Here is a 17,494-nt window from a genome sequence, read left to right on the forward strand (position 1 = left end):
ATGGGATAGAAAACAAAGACTATCTGTTGACTTTGTACCTAAAGAGGTAACTGAAACTTGTACTCTTCATTTCCCTGCTTCTGATTATTTCCCAGTGCAGACCCTGAAGGTGAGCTCCTGGTGGCCTCCATTTTCTGTGGAAATGTATGATTTGTTTAGGATTACAATACATCATCCTCTTTTAAGAGGACATGTCCTTCTTTTTTAAACTTCTTTAGACATGTCCTCCAGGTTTTTTAATTTTTAGGAGAATATCCTCTCTTTTTATCTGCCTATGACCGACATACCTACCCACATAATGAGAAACCATCTCTGGCCTATAAGTTAGTCCGTCCACCTGTGGGGGGTAAAGAGAGAGAAAGGCAGTGCTGATCTCTTCTCTGTTTCTTGCTGATTGAATCTGTCAAAAGAACTTTGTGCAGCACATCTTTAAGCATAGGCCATGCATAGGGTTACCAGATTTAAAGACAGACAAACCCAGATGCATGGCCCCGCCCTGTTCTACCCTGCCTTGTTCTGCCTCTAACTTGACCCATTCTATCTCTAGCCCCCCCTGTTCTGCCTCCAGCCCTGCCCCCAAAAGACCTCATCTCTCTTTCCTGACCTCCAGGCTGTGCGGATGCGTGTGACATCATCCACACATGCTTGTTGAAGGCCCTCCAGATGCGTCCAGAGCTCGGGGCTTTCCAAAACCCGGTAAAACTGACAGGTTTTCAAAGTCCATCTGGGTACCCAGACAGTCCTCTAAAAAAAGAACATGTCCAGGTTCTCCCAGACGTCATGCAAAGTCTTTCATAGGTATCTCAGAAGCCAACCAAAGTTGTGGAGGGATAGCCACTCTTCTGATAAATACGCTTGGGCTAAGAGTCAGTCAAATTCAAATCTGGAAGTTTTTGAAAAGCAGATTGTCTACTGCTTTTCTGTAAGTCAGTTATTGTTTGATATGTGTTCATTAACTAAAAGCACACAATTGCTATGATTAAAAAATTTCTTTAACACAGGTATCAACCACTTTTATTTTTTGTGTCCTCTTTTTTTGTAGCCACAAATATAAGAACATAAGAACATAAGAAGTTGCCTCCGCTGAGGCAGACCATAGGTCCATCCTGCTCAGCGGTCCGCACCCCGCGGCGGCCCATCAGGCCCATTGCCTGAGCAATGGTCTATACCTATCTATACCCCCCAATCCCTTTTTCTTCTAGGAATCTATCCAAACCTTCTTTGAAACCATTTAATGTTTTCTTGTCTACAACAGCCTCTGGAAGCGCGTTCCATGCATCCACCACCCTCTGAGTGAAAAAGAACTTCCTAGCATTTGTTCTAAACCTTAGTTTTGTTTCTTTGCTTGCTTGGATCAGGTCTACAAGTATAATTTATATTTGCATCTTTTTTTCACAACTCTTACTGTATGTGTCTCCCTTTACTAAACTAAACGAAACCTTAAGCTTATATACCGCATCTTCTCTATAAGAATAGAGCTCGACACAGTTCACGTAAATTAAAGAAAAAATACAATAGGGATAGGGATAATATAGAAGGAAAGAAAGATCACAATTTTGAAAAAAGCCAAGTTCTCAGATGTTTACGGAATAATTGAAGAGAGCCCACATCACGCAACTGGACAGGAAAATTATTCCAGAGCTCAGTAGTTTTGTGAAAAGAAGAGACTTCCCTAGTTTTCCTGTATAGATGACGCCTTTTAGCATAGGAAAGGATAATTTAAGTTTTTGAGTGGGTCTGGTGGTCTCAGATCTTGTAGAATTCCAAAATGGAGGAAAGAAGGAAAGATGCCATACAAGATCCTAAATGTAAAACATGCACATTTGAAATAAACTCTAGAAATAATTGGAAGCCAGTGAAGTTTTAAGAAAAGCAGAGAAACATGGTCGAATTTACTTTTTGCAAAGATCAGCCTAGCCGCAGTATTCTGGATCAACTGAAGCCTTTGAAGACTTTTCTTAGTCAAGCCGTGAAGTCAGGAGGCCAGAATAGTCTTTAAAAGTTGATATTTATTGGGATTTATTAACTGCCTTTATGAAAAGATTCACTCAAGGCAGCTTGCAGGAGGTGCAGTTTACATAAACCTTACAAATTTTGTTAACAGCATAATAGTGAAATGACCAAATATAACCATAAATACAGTCAATGCGGTAAACATTTAAACTTTGTAAATGCCAGCAGTCTAGGCCAGTCTTTCTGCTATCATAAGTTGGCCAGATATCTGTCCGGATACCGGTGCTGTATATCGCCAGATCCCCATAAAAATTCTGGCTCCACCCATGCTCTCTGCCCTGATTAGGGTTAACAGACGTTCGGATTTAATGTCCGGGTGTCCGGACGGCTTTTCAAAACCTGGCACTTTGTCAGGGTTTTGAAAAGCTTTCAGCGGTGAACGGCGTCGGGAGGGCATCTGTGCATGTTCGGATGCAACGTGGAGCTGTCATGCACATGTGTGTGATGTCATTGCATCACACCTGCAGATGCACCCGACACCGCTCCGAACAAGTGAACAGGTTGAGGGGGCGAGGTTGGGGTGGAATGGGGGCATGGCCAGGTGGAAAGTCTGTAAAATCTGGTAGTCCTAGCCCTAATGCCATTCAAATAGTGGCAGGGAGGTCTGCAAAGATTTTCAGCAGATAATCATAGTTGGGCAAGTAATAAGTTACTAAGTAATATCTTATGGTTTATTGTTTGTTATAAATTCATATACCATCTGTCCTGGGGAGATAACAAAGCAGTGAACAATAGTCAATAAATCTGACAGGAAAGAATGCCAATTGTCAAATGAAAAGTAAGAAATTGAAGGAAATGTTAAGAAAAGTAATAGTACCAGTGATATATTGCTGACAACATATTACTGGTAATATATTACTTTTAAAAGTAACGAGTAACCACTGTTGGACAATTACTTTCCAAATGTAATATAAAACAGTTGGTAGTTTAATTAGGATATAGGCATATGGTACAATTGTTGCAGCTGTCCGGGTCTCGCCACGTCAGGGCAGGTAGAATCGATGTTTCGGTCATCATGCTGTGGCTTTCCTCAGGGTATGCAGTGAGGTCTGCAGTTTGTCTTTATATATAGTGGGTCTTATTTTATGTAACATGCTTATTTTTAGAATCTTTTGTAAACCGCGTTGAACTTCTGGTTAATAAGCACAATATTATATTATGTTATGTTATGCCCTCTAACGTGATTGGCTGGGGTTTGAGGTGATTGAGGCAGGAATATGGTACAGTTACTAGTCTAGGTAGGTTACTGTGAAAAATGTACAGTGGACTCCATTTAAGTGCATGCCCTTCAGACCGGGTCTCCACGTGCACGTAAACGGAGTGTGCGATTAATAGGAGTGGGGGGGGAGGATAGGGGGAGGCTGTAGTTAAGCCGGTTAGGTATGAAAGATAAGATAGCAACTTAAGCACTGTATATTTATATTCTAGAGAGCCTGTGATTAAAGAAGAAATTAATTTAAAATACAAAAATAGTGAGCATTTGTCACTTTACCAAGACCAATGATGAATACATCACCCCAGCAAGGGCACGAAAAAGTGTTTGAGGTCTGGTAATTAAATACACTTGATATAAGTTTGTTCTCTACTATTGGATGTAACACCAGATCATAAAATAATTTTATTATCAACATGCTATAAATCAGTCCCCCAGGAGACCCTCGTTTATTTTATTTATTTAACACTATGGTTTAAAATAAACATCTGGAAAAAAATTAAATGTTCTTGCCATCAACTGGAGAATCGTGTAGACTTCCAAGTTTATTCTGCACTTGATATACCGTCTATCAAAGTATATCTAGATGGCAACCAAATGCTTGGCTAAATGCCTATATATTCAAATCTTGTGGAAGGACAGATATTCGGATATGAGACTAATCTCTCCTTTATGACCTCTTTGTCAGAACCTTTCAAAACTCTTTTACACATGTCGCACAATTTGCAGTGCCTTTATAAAAAAAAAATCTTTTGAATCCATGAGATTGAGAAAGGAGCAGGCACAACTCCTGAAAGCGTGATATATAGTGGATTTTGGGGGTATGTGACTCATATCTGGCACAGGAACCATTCCCAACTCCACTGAACGGCATGAATCGTTAAGAACTATCATAATTTGTATCTCATTTATTTAAAAATTTATATACTGCATACAACTATGCGGTTTCCATATCACATATATAAAATCTTGTTTCCCTACCATTATCACATATAACATAGACATGTCTAAACATCATTAATCGTCCCTGTTATAAACAGGGATAGAGCGCAAATTCAATCAATTCAGAAATACAAGCAAGCTTTAAATCATACATTGGTGTCAGAAAAAATTCTAAAAGGTGATTATCAACTGAAATATACCTTAACACAAGAAGGCATTGGCGAATAATTGAGTTTTCAGCATTTTCTTAAAATTCATGCTCCCCATACAAAACCGTAGGATACCAGGCAAGGCATTCCATAGTTCTACGCCAGCCACAGATCTCATTGTTGCTCTGATCCTAGCATGCATAGTCGACATTCTATCCTCCAAACTTACTTTCATCCCATTTACATCTCTAAGCTCTCTTCTCGGTTTATAGATCTCAAAGAATTCTTGTAAGATCTTTGGGGAAGCCTTGTAATGATGGACGGAGGAAAGCAAGTGTAGGGAGAGTTATGAGAAAGATGTCTTCCCCAGACGCTTTACATCTCTTAATAAGCAGTAGCTGAATCAGTCATGACAGCTGTTGCTTAGGTCAAACATGGCAGAGGTGGCATTTTTTTTTTGGGGGGGGGGAGGGGAACAGGAGTCAAACTATTTTAAATTTCAGTGAATGAGTTGGTTGGAAGATTTATTTCCATTCTCTGCGGTAAAAAGTAAGCAAATCCTACAATTCTATGTGGATTACAAATTATTCAGCTCAGTACCTCCTAAATGTCCCTTCCTTAAAAATCATTGGTACTAGAAGACATGATATGTTCTCAGTAATGGCCCCCCAATTATGGAACGCTCTTCCCCAACATATCAGAGAAGAAAAAGACCTCGGTCAATTCAAAAAACTACTAAAAAGCTTTCTTTTTAAAGATGCATTCAATCTCTAGCTTTTTTTCTATTAGATGCAGATACTAGGGCTCAGTTCTATTACCTATTGTTTCATTCTTTGTTTTGTTTCTTTTCTTAAGCTGTGATGATGCAACTTTACCCTTTTCTCCTTCTCGTTTCATGAATGTCTCAATAGTGTTAGTTTTAAGTTATTGTGATTACTTATGTAAACCTGTTTTATGGAATTGTAAATCGCTTAGTAACTGGAATAAGCGATTCATCAAATATAAATAAAAACCTGAAACCTACTCGAGCATTTTTCCCTAACTGTCTCGGTGGGCTCCCACTCTATCTAACATACCTGGGGCACTGGGGATTAATGGCCTCTTTTACAATGCCATGCGGAAACAGCCCCGAAGCCCATTAATTCTCTATGGGTTTCGGGGCCGTTACCGCAGAGCAGCCGCTAGTGCGGCTTTGTAAAAGAGGCCGTAAGTGACTTGCCTAGGGTCACAAGGAGCAGTGTGGGATTTGCACCCACAACCTCAGAGTGCAGAGGCTGTAGCTCTAATCACTGTACCACACACTCAGGCCTTTTTTACTGCTGGGGTAAAATGGCTGATTTTTCCATTTTTTGTACAGTATTAATGGCCACATGCTAATTTTCCCGTTAGCACTTGAGCCCCAACTGCCACCTATTTTGTAAGCGGTAAAGGCTCATGTGCTAATTGGTTAGTGCGTGGCAATGTAGCTGGTTTAACTGATTAGTACAAAGTGTGCCCTGAATCCTGCCCCTCCAGAGCCAACAAATACATTTTATAGCTTATACTGATCCCAAAATTGCCAGAGAAAGTCAGAGCACGCCTGGCCATTTGCACCAATGAAAACCTGGTATAAATGCCCGCTCCTAAATGGATGAGACATATTCTATAATAGCGCTCCTAACTTTTAGGAGTGGCCATGACCCACCCATACCCCTCCACTGGCCACACCCCTTTTTGAGATCTGCACTAGAGAATGACACGGGGAAAAAATCTGTCCCCGTCACCGCCCCGTCACCGGCCCACCATCCTCTGCACCGCCCCGTCACCGCCGTTCCCTTCACCGCCCCGTCACCGTCACCGCCATCCCTTTCACCGCCCCGTCACCGCCACTGCCATCCCATTCACCGCCCCGTCACCGTCCCCGCTGCATCCCCTTGGCCCAGAATCCTTTTCCCTTTCACTCCCTCCTTACAGTCTGAGCCGGGAACACGGGTGTTCGCACGGTCCTCGCAGCCCCCACCCGCCTGCCCAATCGATCCTAGTGTTTAGCCAGCTCTCTCCCTTCTCCTCACCTTAATTTGCAGGCTTTCTTTTTCAGCGACCTGCACGCTTTCCCAAAGAGCCGCACACGCGCGGCTGCTCAGTGTTCAATCTTCTGCTCTGCTGCAACTTCCTGTTTCCGGTTGCGTCAGAGCAGAAGATCGAAACTGAGCAGCAGCGGCTCTTTGATAGCGTGCGGGTCGCCAAAAAAGAAAATCTACAAACTAAGGTGAGGAGAAGGGAGAGAGCTGGCTAAACACTAGAATCGATTGGGCAGGCGGGTGTGAGCTGTGGGGACCGCGCGATCCTTCATGCCTCACTGCGGGGACAAGACCCATTCACCGCCCCGCGGGCGGTGAATGGCCTTGTCCCCGTCGCCGCAGCGACTGCTAGTTTTCTTCCCCGTTTTCGGCGGGTGACCCGCGGCTAAAATGCGGTGGCCGCGGGTAAACCGCCACCGTGTCATTCTCTAATCTGCACCCTACAATTTATTTATTTATTTAATTTTCTATACCGTTCTCCCAAGGGAGCTCAGAGCGGTTTAAATAAATGTATTCAGGTACTCAAGCATTTTTCCCTGTCTGTCCTGGTGGGCTCACAATCTATCTAATGTACCTGGGTCAATGGGGGGGATTAAGCGACTTTCCCAGGGTCACAAGGAGCAGCGTGGGTTTGAACCCACATCCTCAGGATGCTGAGGCTGTAACTTTAACCACTCGTCGAACGGAACAGTGCGGCATTTTGTAGCGTCACTGCTTTTAGTGGCACGGTGTTCAGGGCGTCACTGGAACGGACAACCAGGCACAGCACCTCTGAGTGTTCTGGAACACCTTGCCTTTTTGAGTTTGAGCAGATAAGTTCTCTGTTTGGTTTTTGCACTTCTTTCCTCAAGGATTAGCATGTGTTTATGCATTGATTGAAAGAATGCTCCAGTGTATTTTCTTCACTCTCAGACTGGAGATTGATAGAACTCTCTTCATAAGTGATTGTTTTGGTTTTTTTTTTGTTAGACTATTATCAGCTTGAATATATTTGGGCAATTTCAGTGATTATTGTTTAGGAGTCAGAGGGTGAAATTCTACATTTACAATTTTAAATGCAATTATATTATTTAAAAAGGAAATGAGCAGAATGATATGAATTTTGATGTGACAATTTGAGCTGTGGGCTCATAATTTGTCACCATATGAGCGTGCTGGTAGGCACCACTTTCATTGATAACTCCTCTTACATATATAAAAATGTAATCTGAGAGAGTTGTTTGGATTTCCCGTCTGGTGACGTTTTGGAGAGTTTTTGCTCTTTAGCATTCAATGCATAAGCTTACATCTTCCTTAGAAAATGCTAGTACAGTGGTACCTTGGAATCTGAACTTAATCCGTTCCAGAACCCCGTTCGAGTTCCAAAACGTTCGAGTTCCAAGACAATTTTTCCCATTGAAAATAATAGAAACTGGATTAATCCGTTCCTTGATCCCACAAACTCAGACAGCAAGACCGGCACAGACAGCATGATCGTGACGCCCACTGGCACAGACAGCATGATCGGGACGCCCACTGGCACAGAAAGTAAGATCGGGACCTCCACCGGCCCAGACAGCAAGTTCAGGACCTCCACTGGCACAGGCAACAAGATTGGCAATGGCAACTGCAAGCCCAAAGCTTCCCTCCCAGGCGGAAACAGGAAGCGGCGTCAGAGGGGAAGCTTTGGGCTGAATACTGCTTGCAGTTCGGATTCCAAAGCAGCGTTCGGATTCTGGGGCAAAAATTAAGAAAAAAACCAGTTCAGATTCCAAGGCGTTCGAGTTCTGGGGCGTTCGGATTCCAAGGTACCACTGCATTCTGTAAATTTACTCACACAGGGGCACCTAAATGTAAACGCCCAGAAAAGTCCTTTTGGAGATTTAACAAGCATAAACTGAATTTTTCTTCTCTGGAAGGAGGCTGAAGGTGAGGGTTGACAAAGGAAGATCTCCATCATTCCTCTTCTCCTATGACACATGCTTTTCATTTGAGCTCTCCATATCCTTGAGGCCGATGTCATCTTACCAAAGAGTATACAAGCTGTATGAGACAAAAGGAAAAGAAAACGCATATGGTTAGCTGGAACTTGGAACAAAACAAGAAATTATGAATCACACAGAATATATTTTCATAAACACATGCCTTTGCAGCCCTGAAAGCAGCATACGCACTGTGGTGGTTTGGATTCACATTTCAGATGAGAATTGTGCATCTCTCTGTCTGTGGTCTTGCTCCAGTTCCTTCCTTTTAAGGCAGTTCTCCAAGGGGGGTTCTGTCTCTGTTTTTTGGCCCTTAGTCCATTTTTTTAAGCAATTTAAACTGCTTCAGAGAAGTCATTCCCAAGCAACACGACAACTTTCCCCGGGCCTGTCTGTATATAAATGTTTTCTTTATGTACTAATTGTGTTTCCATGTGTTTGTGTGTGTAGTAAATAAATATACACAGTGTTGGATGGGGCTCCTGGGAGTAAATAACATGAGCAGTGGAGAAGGGGGAAGGAGAGAGAAGGTAGAGATGATAGTAGTTTAATAATTATTGTGCTAGACGCTCTGGTTTTTAGGAAATAAAAAAAAAAAAAAAAAAAAAAGAGAGAAAGTTCATGCACTACTGGTGTTTAACATTTATCAAAAAACAAGGAAAAGGACCTCAAACACCCAAACCTCACCCTCCAATGAGAGTCTTACTGGGGTATGATTTTTATCATCAGTCCAAAAAAACCTTGTTCATTTTTTATTTTTTTAACTATTTTGTTCATTTTATAAGTCCTACATAGCAGATTCCAATAAGGATCTCTTTGGGCCTTTTTGCCCTGCATCACTCTAAGTTAGGTGCCTTTTTGGTATTGCAAGTAACTTGGTTTGCAAGTGTTTTGCAAGAGAAGCAAAACATTTGATTAAATTTTAACTTGATATACAAGCAATGTCTTGCAATTCGAGTACATACAGTATACACACATCACAACTGAGCCAATGGTTCTTCTCTTGAAGGAGTCTGGGACTGGTTTTCCTAAGTGTTGAACTAAGTTTTCTCTTTAATAAAATGCTGAATTATGTTTAGCTGCAGACCTAACTTATCTCATGTTCTAGCCTGCCTGCACTGGGTGTTTTAGCTTGGGCATTCTAGCTTCTTATGGCTATCTCAGCATACGATATTGTATTCCACCCTCCTGGACATGTAACAGAAAGGCTGCAGGGCTTAGATAAGTGACCTGCTAGTGACCTGCTAGTGTGAGCTTAGGACCAATGATTGTTAAGAAAAGTAACACGTGAAAAGTTTTTTCTAGAATTCAGTTGTATAGCCAGAAGAATGTATAAATATCTCTGTAACTTCCTGATTTCTGGACTTCTGAAGCCAGCTTGGAGCTTAGGGGTCCACATATGCTGAATAAACACCTGTGCTTTCTTCAAGTCTCTAAGTTTTGTGGCTGCCCAAAGTGACCTTTCACTCTCTATGACACTGTAAGAGTGTAGTGACTATTCTAAACATGCAGTCTTGCAATACGAGTACATACAGTATACACACGTCACATCATCAGATCTGAGCCGATGGTTCTTTTCTCTCTGACGCTGCAGGAGTGTAATGACTGTTCTAAATGAGCGAGGCCTTGCAATACAAGTACGTATAGTATTTTGTATTAAAGTTTTGGGGTTGTGGAACCAGACTTCTGAGCTTTCTTGTATTCACATTGTGGCCTTATACATGGAAAAGGTTTGAGACCACCGATCTAGGGTGTGTAATAATCTTACAAAAGCCATGCATGTAGTGAGAATAACTTCTAGTCATTTCACAGGACAAGACAAACAACTAAGTCACTCAGTCTTTAGCAGCTGATCATATGAATTAACTGAGCAGAAGGAGTTTGTTGCTCATGGTTGCATAGAATACTTCTTCCCTACATGGGGGGGAAGGGCAGGAGCTCTCTGAAGTAGGTAATTAATCTGTTCCTGGCTTATAGCATGCTTACATTTTTATTGTTAGATTTCTTTTTAATGAAACACATCCAGCCAGCAACTGCAGATGGGGGGAAAATGAGCACGCCACAAGAAAATAACACATGAAAGCATATGTTGCAGGGGAATTCTTCAGGAAGTGAGCAGATGCAGTAGGACCAAGACACAGGAAAGGCCATCAAGAGAGCCTCTGATCCTCCAGTCCACTCATATTTGACCCTGATATGGTCCGCTCTGTAGATAATGTGTAATGCTTTCCCATACTGCAGTTAATGAGTATAAGCAGACTGAAGCAGTAATTCTTGAGCAGGACATGAATCGAAGCTAGAGTGTGTGCAAAGTACTCTACTGTAATTCCTTTTCCTCACCGGTTCGGTTTCCTATTTCCTTGCAGCCAGCTGCTTTCCCCGGAATACACAGAGACCCATTACACAGCGGATGGAAAGGAAGTGACCATTTCCTCTAATTACACGGTGAGTAGGAGGCGAAAAACTGTGGGGAGACCCTGACAGCAGCTTTATGTATTGCACATTCGGACCCCGGATACCCCGAGGTACATTGCTTTTGCTTTCAGGAACAAAGTAGTAAGAGGTGACTTCATTATCAAAAATAAAGGCCTTTCCCTGGAAGAGGAGCAAAGGAAAATGCAGTAAAATCTGAGACATATGAGCAAAATATCTTTAAACATGATTACCCATATGGCACTATAAAATTATCACATATGAAATTTAGCTTACTTTGTATTTTCTTCAAACATTTTCTAGCCCTAGTGGTTACAGCTGCAGTCTTAGTACCTTAAGGTTGCAGGTTTGATCCCATCCCAGCACTGCCTCGGCAAGTTTCTTAACACTCCATGGCCCCAGGTAATACAGTTAAATTGTGAGCCCACTGGGACAGATAGGGAAAATTCTTCACGTACCGTATTTTTCGCTTCATAAAACGCACTTTTTTTCTACCCAAAAGTGGGTGAAAATCTCGGTTCATCTTCTGGAGCAAAGATACAATTTTTAAACCCCCACGCACCATTTTAAAACACCCACCGCCTCCCCTCCTTTTTAAAAGCACGCCACCTTTTAAAACACCTTTTAAAACAACTGTTGGCTGCCGCCGCTGTCACCGCTGCCTCCATCGTAGTACTTGGTAGCGGCGCACAGGTCAGGAGCACAGAGGTCAGGCGCAAGCTTTCCATGCTCCTGCTTGGGCCTGCGATGCTATCTGAATGGCTGCCGTAAGGGAAAAACACTGGTTGAAAGGAAGTGGGAAAAGAAACTGGACTAAGACATGTTAAGGGAAAAGATTAAAAAGTGGAGGGAACAACAAAGCAAAAATTACATATATAAATAAATAAACAAGAGTAGAAAGCATGCAGAGCATGTCTCATGGAATTTTCTCCACCCCCTGGACTGGAAGGTGGCGAATGTTACGCCAATCTTCAAGAAAGGTTCGAGGGGGATCCGGGTAACTATAGACCGGAGAGTCTGACCTCGGTACCGGATAAGATGGTAGAGGCGCTGATAAAGGACCGCATCATTGATCACCTTGACGGACACGGTCTGATGAGGATCAGCCAGCATGGTTTCAGCAAAGGCAGATCTTGTTTGATGAACTTGCTGCACTTCTTCGAGAGAGTAAACAGGCAGATAGACAAGGGCGACCCGGTCGACATTGTATATCTGGATTTTCAGAAGCCGTTTGACAAGGTTCTGCATGAACGACTACTTCGGAAAATTGCAAGCCATAGAATAGAGGGTGAAATACTCACATGGATTAAAAACTGGCTGAAGCATCAGGAAACAGAGAGTGGGGGTAAATGGACAATACTCGGACTGGAAGAGCTTCACCAGTGGGGTGCCGCAGGGCTCGGTGCTTGGACCCGTGCTCTTCAACATCTTTATAAACGATCTGGACATAGGTACGACGAGTGAGGTGATTAAATTTGCGGATGATACAAAGTTATTCAGAGTAGTGAAGATGCAGGAGGATTGTGAAGATCTGCAACGTGACATAATCATGCTCGAGAAATAGGCATCGACATGGCAGATGAGGTTCAACGTAGATAAATGTAAAGTGATGCATGTCGGTAACAAAAATCTCATGCACGAATACAGGATGTCCGGGGCGGTACTTGGAGAGACCTCCCAGGAAAGAGACTTGGGAGTTCTAATCGACAAGTCGATGAAGCCGTTTGCAGCGAAAAGGGCGAACAGAATGCTAGGAATGATAAAGAAGGGGATCAGGAACAGATCGGAGAAGGTTATCATGCTGCTGTACTGGGCCATGGTATGCCCTCACCTGGAGTACTGCATCCAGCACTGGTTGCAATACATGAAGAAGGACACGGTACTACTTGAAAGTTAGACAAAGTCCTGCTGAACCGGAACGTACACAGGTAGGGCCAGTCTCTGTTAGGGTGCTGGTCTTTGACCAGAGGGCAGCCGCATGAGCAGACTGCTGGGCATGATGGACCACTGGTCTGACCCAGCAGTGGCAATTCTTATGCTCTTATGTTCATGTAAATGTATGTGGGGGGTGGGAGTGGGGGTGATCGATTTAAGTTCAGTTTTATTTGATATACTGCAAATCAAAATATTATGTCTAAGTGGTGTACATTCCAAGATGATTAAGGAAGGGTACAAGCAAAGCAGACAAAAAAAATAGGACAAAAGGCAAAATTAGTACAACTTGGGGGCAGCAAGTTGGGGGGAAGCAAGTTCTTTCATAGGCCCCAAGCTCTGCTCCAACACTATCCAAACTCTGCCCTCATTGCTCCCTTCCGGCGAATTCTAGTTCAAAGATGAGCGGCGGCGGTGTGCGTGCCTCCACCAAGCTTTTCAGAACCGTCGCGTGTAAGTGGCGGTTCACCTGACCAATTGTATCTGCTGAATCGGCCTTGACCGTGCTCTGAGTGGCCTAACCAGGCGTGGCCAGAAGGAAAGGAGGCGTGGCTGAGGAGAGCCGCAGAGTAGGTTGTGCGAGGGAAGGGGAGGGAGGAGCACCCCCCTCCTCCTCCTTCTGAGTTTTATCTGGTCGGGGAACAGAAACTGCCTCTCGATGCTCACCCCCTCCCCTCCAGCATCTCCTACTTTCCCATAGTCCTCTCTCCTTCCCTACTCATCTTTTGCTGTCCAGTATTTCTCTCCTTCCTTGTATTTGGTGTATGTGTACATATATGCGTTTTGGTAGGTGTGTGTGTCTGTGATTAGGAGATGAGATGAGGGAAGGCAGTTTGAAAGGAGGCCTATGATAGTGTTGTTTCTCTGAGGCCAATTCCTCCTCTGGTTCAGGGTTGTACACTGATTCTTATAAATGAGCTCGTGCACAGGGAGGGCTTTCCTTGTTTGTAAAGCCAGTTTTTCAAGAGCCTGGTCTATAGTTCCATAGCTGACTGATACTGCAAGGATTGCCAGCTGATTAATAGCTTGTATCTTATTCCATGATGTTCATGCACTCTTTAATATTAGTTTTAGTCTTTACTGACCTTTTCTCTCATTTACACTTGATTTTTGCTCTTCCTTCTACTCCTATAAATTTATTTACATCTTCCTGTTTGAGTTCTTTATCTCAGTCATCGGGCGGAAAAATATTTTCAGCTTTACTCAATTTTCCTCTCAGGAACGCTGCCTTGGCACATTTGTCCAGGCCAAAAGTCATTCTGATGTCATCTGAGAAGCTTTTCAGTACTGTACTTGGAGTTGTTCCAATAATTATTGGCCACTAGAATTGTAGAGCTTCCAGTCATTTATAAATAGTAAATGTGATGTAATCTCTGGATTGTTACCATGTTTAGGATTAAGGCTACTCGTAGTCCAAAGGGTTAATAAGAGTACTCAGTGTCCAAAGAGTACTCAGTGAATTAAGGGTTGTACAACACACCTCCCCTTTGTGCAACATGCAGTGTTTCATTCATAACTAGTTTTCCTTCCTTATGTTTAGCTTTTTACTTTAAAGAGAGCAGATCTGGTCATTCTCATTGGTCCAAACCGTGGCATACTGTACAATGCTAGAGGGACTCTCTCTGACTCAGTTATTGAGTTCTGGCTCCTCTTTAGTTTCCTTATCCTAACCCACTAACTCAAACCCCCCTCTTTTACTAAGGCACGCTAGCCGATTTAGCGTGCGCTGTTTCCTTATCCTAACCCACTAACTCAAACCTCCCTCTTTTACTAAGGCGCGCTAGCCGATTTAGCGTGCGCTGTTTCCTTATCCTAACCCACTAACTCAAACCCCCCTCTTTTACTAAGGCGCGCTAGCCGATTTAGCGTGCGCTGTTTTCTTATCCTAACCCACTAACTCAAACCCCCCTCTTTTACTAAGGCGCGCTAGCCGATTTAGCGTGCGCTGTTTCCTTATCCTAACCCACTAACTCAAACCCCCCTCTTTTACTAAGGCGCGCTAGCCGATTTAGCGTGCGCTGTTTCCTTATCCTAACCCACTAACTCAAACCCCCCTCTTTTACTAAGGCGCGCTAGCCGATTTAGCGTGCGCTGTTTCCTTATCCTAACCCACTAACTCAAACCCCCCTCTTTTACTAAGGCGCGCTAGCCGATTTAGCGTGCGCTGTTTCCTTATCCTAACCCACTAACTCAAACCCCCCTCTTTTACTAAGGCGCGCTAGCCGATTTAGCGTGCGCTGTTTCCTTATCCTAACCCACTAACTCAAACCCCCCTCTTTTACTAAGGCGCGCTAGCCGATTTAGCGTGCGCTGTTTCCTTATCCTAACCCACTAACTCAAACCCCCCTCTTTTACTAAGGCGCGCTAGCCGATTTAGCGTGCGCTGTTTCCTTATCCTAACCCACTAACTCAAACCCCCCTCTTTTACTAAGGCGCGCTAGCCGATTTAGCGTGCGCTGTTTCCTTATCCTAACCCACTAACTCAAACCCCCCTCTTTTACTAAGGCGCGCTAGCCGATTTAGCGCGCGCTGTTTCCTTATCCTAACCCACTAACTCAAACCCCCCTCTTTTACTAAGGCGCGCTAGCCGATTTAGCCTGCGCTGTTTCCTTATCCTAACCCACTAACTCAAACCCCCCTCTTTTACTAAGGCGCGCTAGCCGATTTAGCGTGCGCTGTTTCCTTATCCTAACCCACTAACTCAAACCCCCCTCTTTTACTAAGGCGCGCTAGCCGATTTAGCGTGCGCTGTTTCCTTATCCTAACCCACTAACTCAAACCCCCCTCTTTTACTAAAGCGCGCTAGCCGATTTAGCGTGCGCTGTTTCCTTATCCTAACCCACTAACTCAAACCTCCCTCTTTTACTAAGGCGCGCTAGCCGATTTAGCACGCCCTAAATGCTAACGCGTCCATAGAATATAATGGACACGTTAGCATTTATTGTACGTGCTAAATCAGCTAGCGTGCCTTAGTAAAAGGACGCCATAGTATAAAACCTGGAAATCCCTGTTTTTCCCCCTCCTAAATGTTCTAAAATTTAAATCCTCAACATTATCGTTTTCTGATGTCCATAACCCAAAGTCACAAGTTGATATATAACAAATGTTGTTTCAGAATTAATACATTCTTTCACTTTCCCACAGGACTGATTTGCAAACTCGGTTTTCTTTTATTTATTCCATACTGTTTCTCACAGACAAAGAAACCCTGCGGTTAACCAAAAACTTATGTTTTCCTTCAGTTAGATGATTATGTATTGGCCTGGCATGAGTTAATTTCAGAGATATCTGAAGAGGAATCCTTTATGAGATTGCAGTAGGATGGAGTTTGATATACTAATTGGATGTTTTTTGTGTAGTTCCATGAGCACCTGTATAGAAATCTTCAAAATAATCTTTTTAATTTCATGGCTACTTTCTGACTGTAAGCACAGGATTACTGTCCAGAGAGCAGAAAGCTATGCTCCAAAAAGACAGCAGAGCAGCTGCAATATTTAGGGAAGACCAGGCCACTGATTGCAAACAAAGAAAAATAACTAGAGCATACGAACATAAGAATAGCCTTACTGGGTCAGACCATCAAGCCCAGTAGCCCATTCTCACAGTGGCCAATCCAGGTCACTAGTACCTGGCCAGAACCCAAGGAGTAGCAATATTCCATGCTACCGATCAAGGGCAAGCAAAGGTTCCCCCCATGTCTTTCTCAATAACAGACTATGGACTTTTCCTCCAGGAACTTGTCCAAACCTTTCTTAAAACCAGCTATGCTATCTGCTCTTACCTCCAGAGCTTAACTATTGTCTGAGTGAAAAAATATTTCCTCCTATTGGTTTTAAAAGTATTTCCCTGTAACTTCTTCGAGTGTCCTCTAGTCTTTGTAATTTTTAACGGAGTGAAAAATCGATTCACTTGTACCCGTCTACTCCACTCCCCAACCTTGGGAAGCTAAGAGGCCAACCTTGTCTTGGGTCTTTTTCTGGTGTGTGTGTGTGGGGGGGGAATAGATTATGGGCCTGATTTTCTAATATGATGCCTACATGAAAAGACCAAAAGGCACCGGTTGTTTTTTTTTTTTTTTTTACAGTTTCTCTTTTTTTATTGAACTTACTTCAATACAAACATGACTGGTGCAAATTTGTTTCTTCCATAATACCCCCATCACCAGAACATTGAAATCCCAAAGCAGTTCCTCCAGTTAACTAAAATACACTTAGCAGTTTGCAGGCCTTTCATACAAATAAAGTCATTCTTCCAGGCATATCGAGAGAATCAGAGAAATCATCAAAAAGTAGGGCATCGTTTAAAAGACACAGATTTACTGCTAATAGGGCTTTCCAGATTATCAGTCAAAAAGATCAGACACCCCCAGAACAAATGCCCTTATGAAGTGCATGACATGTCATATTTCAAACAACAATCTGTCATAGTCATGTGAACCTTAAGGACCCTGGCCATGATATATGTATACTTAACATACATTTATACTGCATTTCACATGCTATCCACAAGTTACACCCACATAGTACTTCATTAATCATTTCATGGATTTATGTGAAGCCCAGGGTTTTTTTTAGTCCAGATTTTTTTTTATCTTAAAAGTCACATTCTGAAGCTCCCTCCCCTCCCCCCAAGGAGCAGTAGAAGTTTGCTATTCTGGCTCTTCTCTCAGCCTTCAGCTGTTGCACAGCCACCAATACAGTGTCAACTTCCTTCTTGTACATATCATGTTGCAGGACTCTTTCTCACAGGCAGGCTAATTTCATATTTAACTCCAATATTTAGAATTATCCT

General features: G+C 43.0%; 1 protein-coding gene across 1 annotated transcript in view; it reads left to right on the forward strand.

Moving 5' to 3' along the window:
* LOC117364557 (disintegrin and metalloproteinase domain-containing protein 33-like) overlaps positions 1 to 17,494 on the forward strand; it is a 313,992-nt gene that overhangs the window by 191,642 nt on the left and 104,856 nt on the right. Inside the window, exon 4 of the mRNA XM_033953874.1 lies at positions 10,705 to 10,783. Within this exon, the coding sequence (XP_033809765.1) occupies positions 10,705 to 10,783 (79 nt within the window). The remainder of the gene's footprint in view (positions 1 to 10,704; positions 10,784 to 17,494) is intronic.

This window comes from Geotrypetes seraphini, chromosome 1 (assembly GCF_902459505.1).
Source record: "Geotrypetes seraphini chromosome 1, aGeoSer1.1, whole genome shotgun sequence".
Taxonomy (NCBI): domain Eukaryota; kingdom Metazoa; phylum Chordata; class Amphibia; order Gymnophiona; family Dermophiidae; genus Geotrypetes; species Geotrypetes seraphini.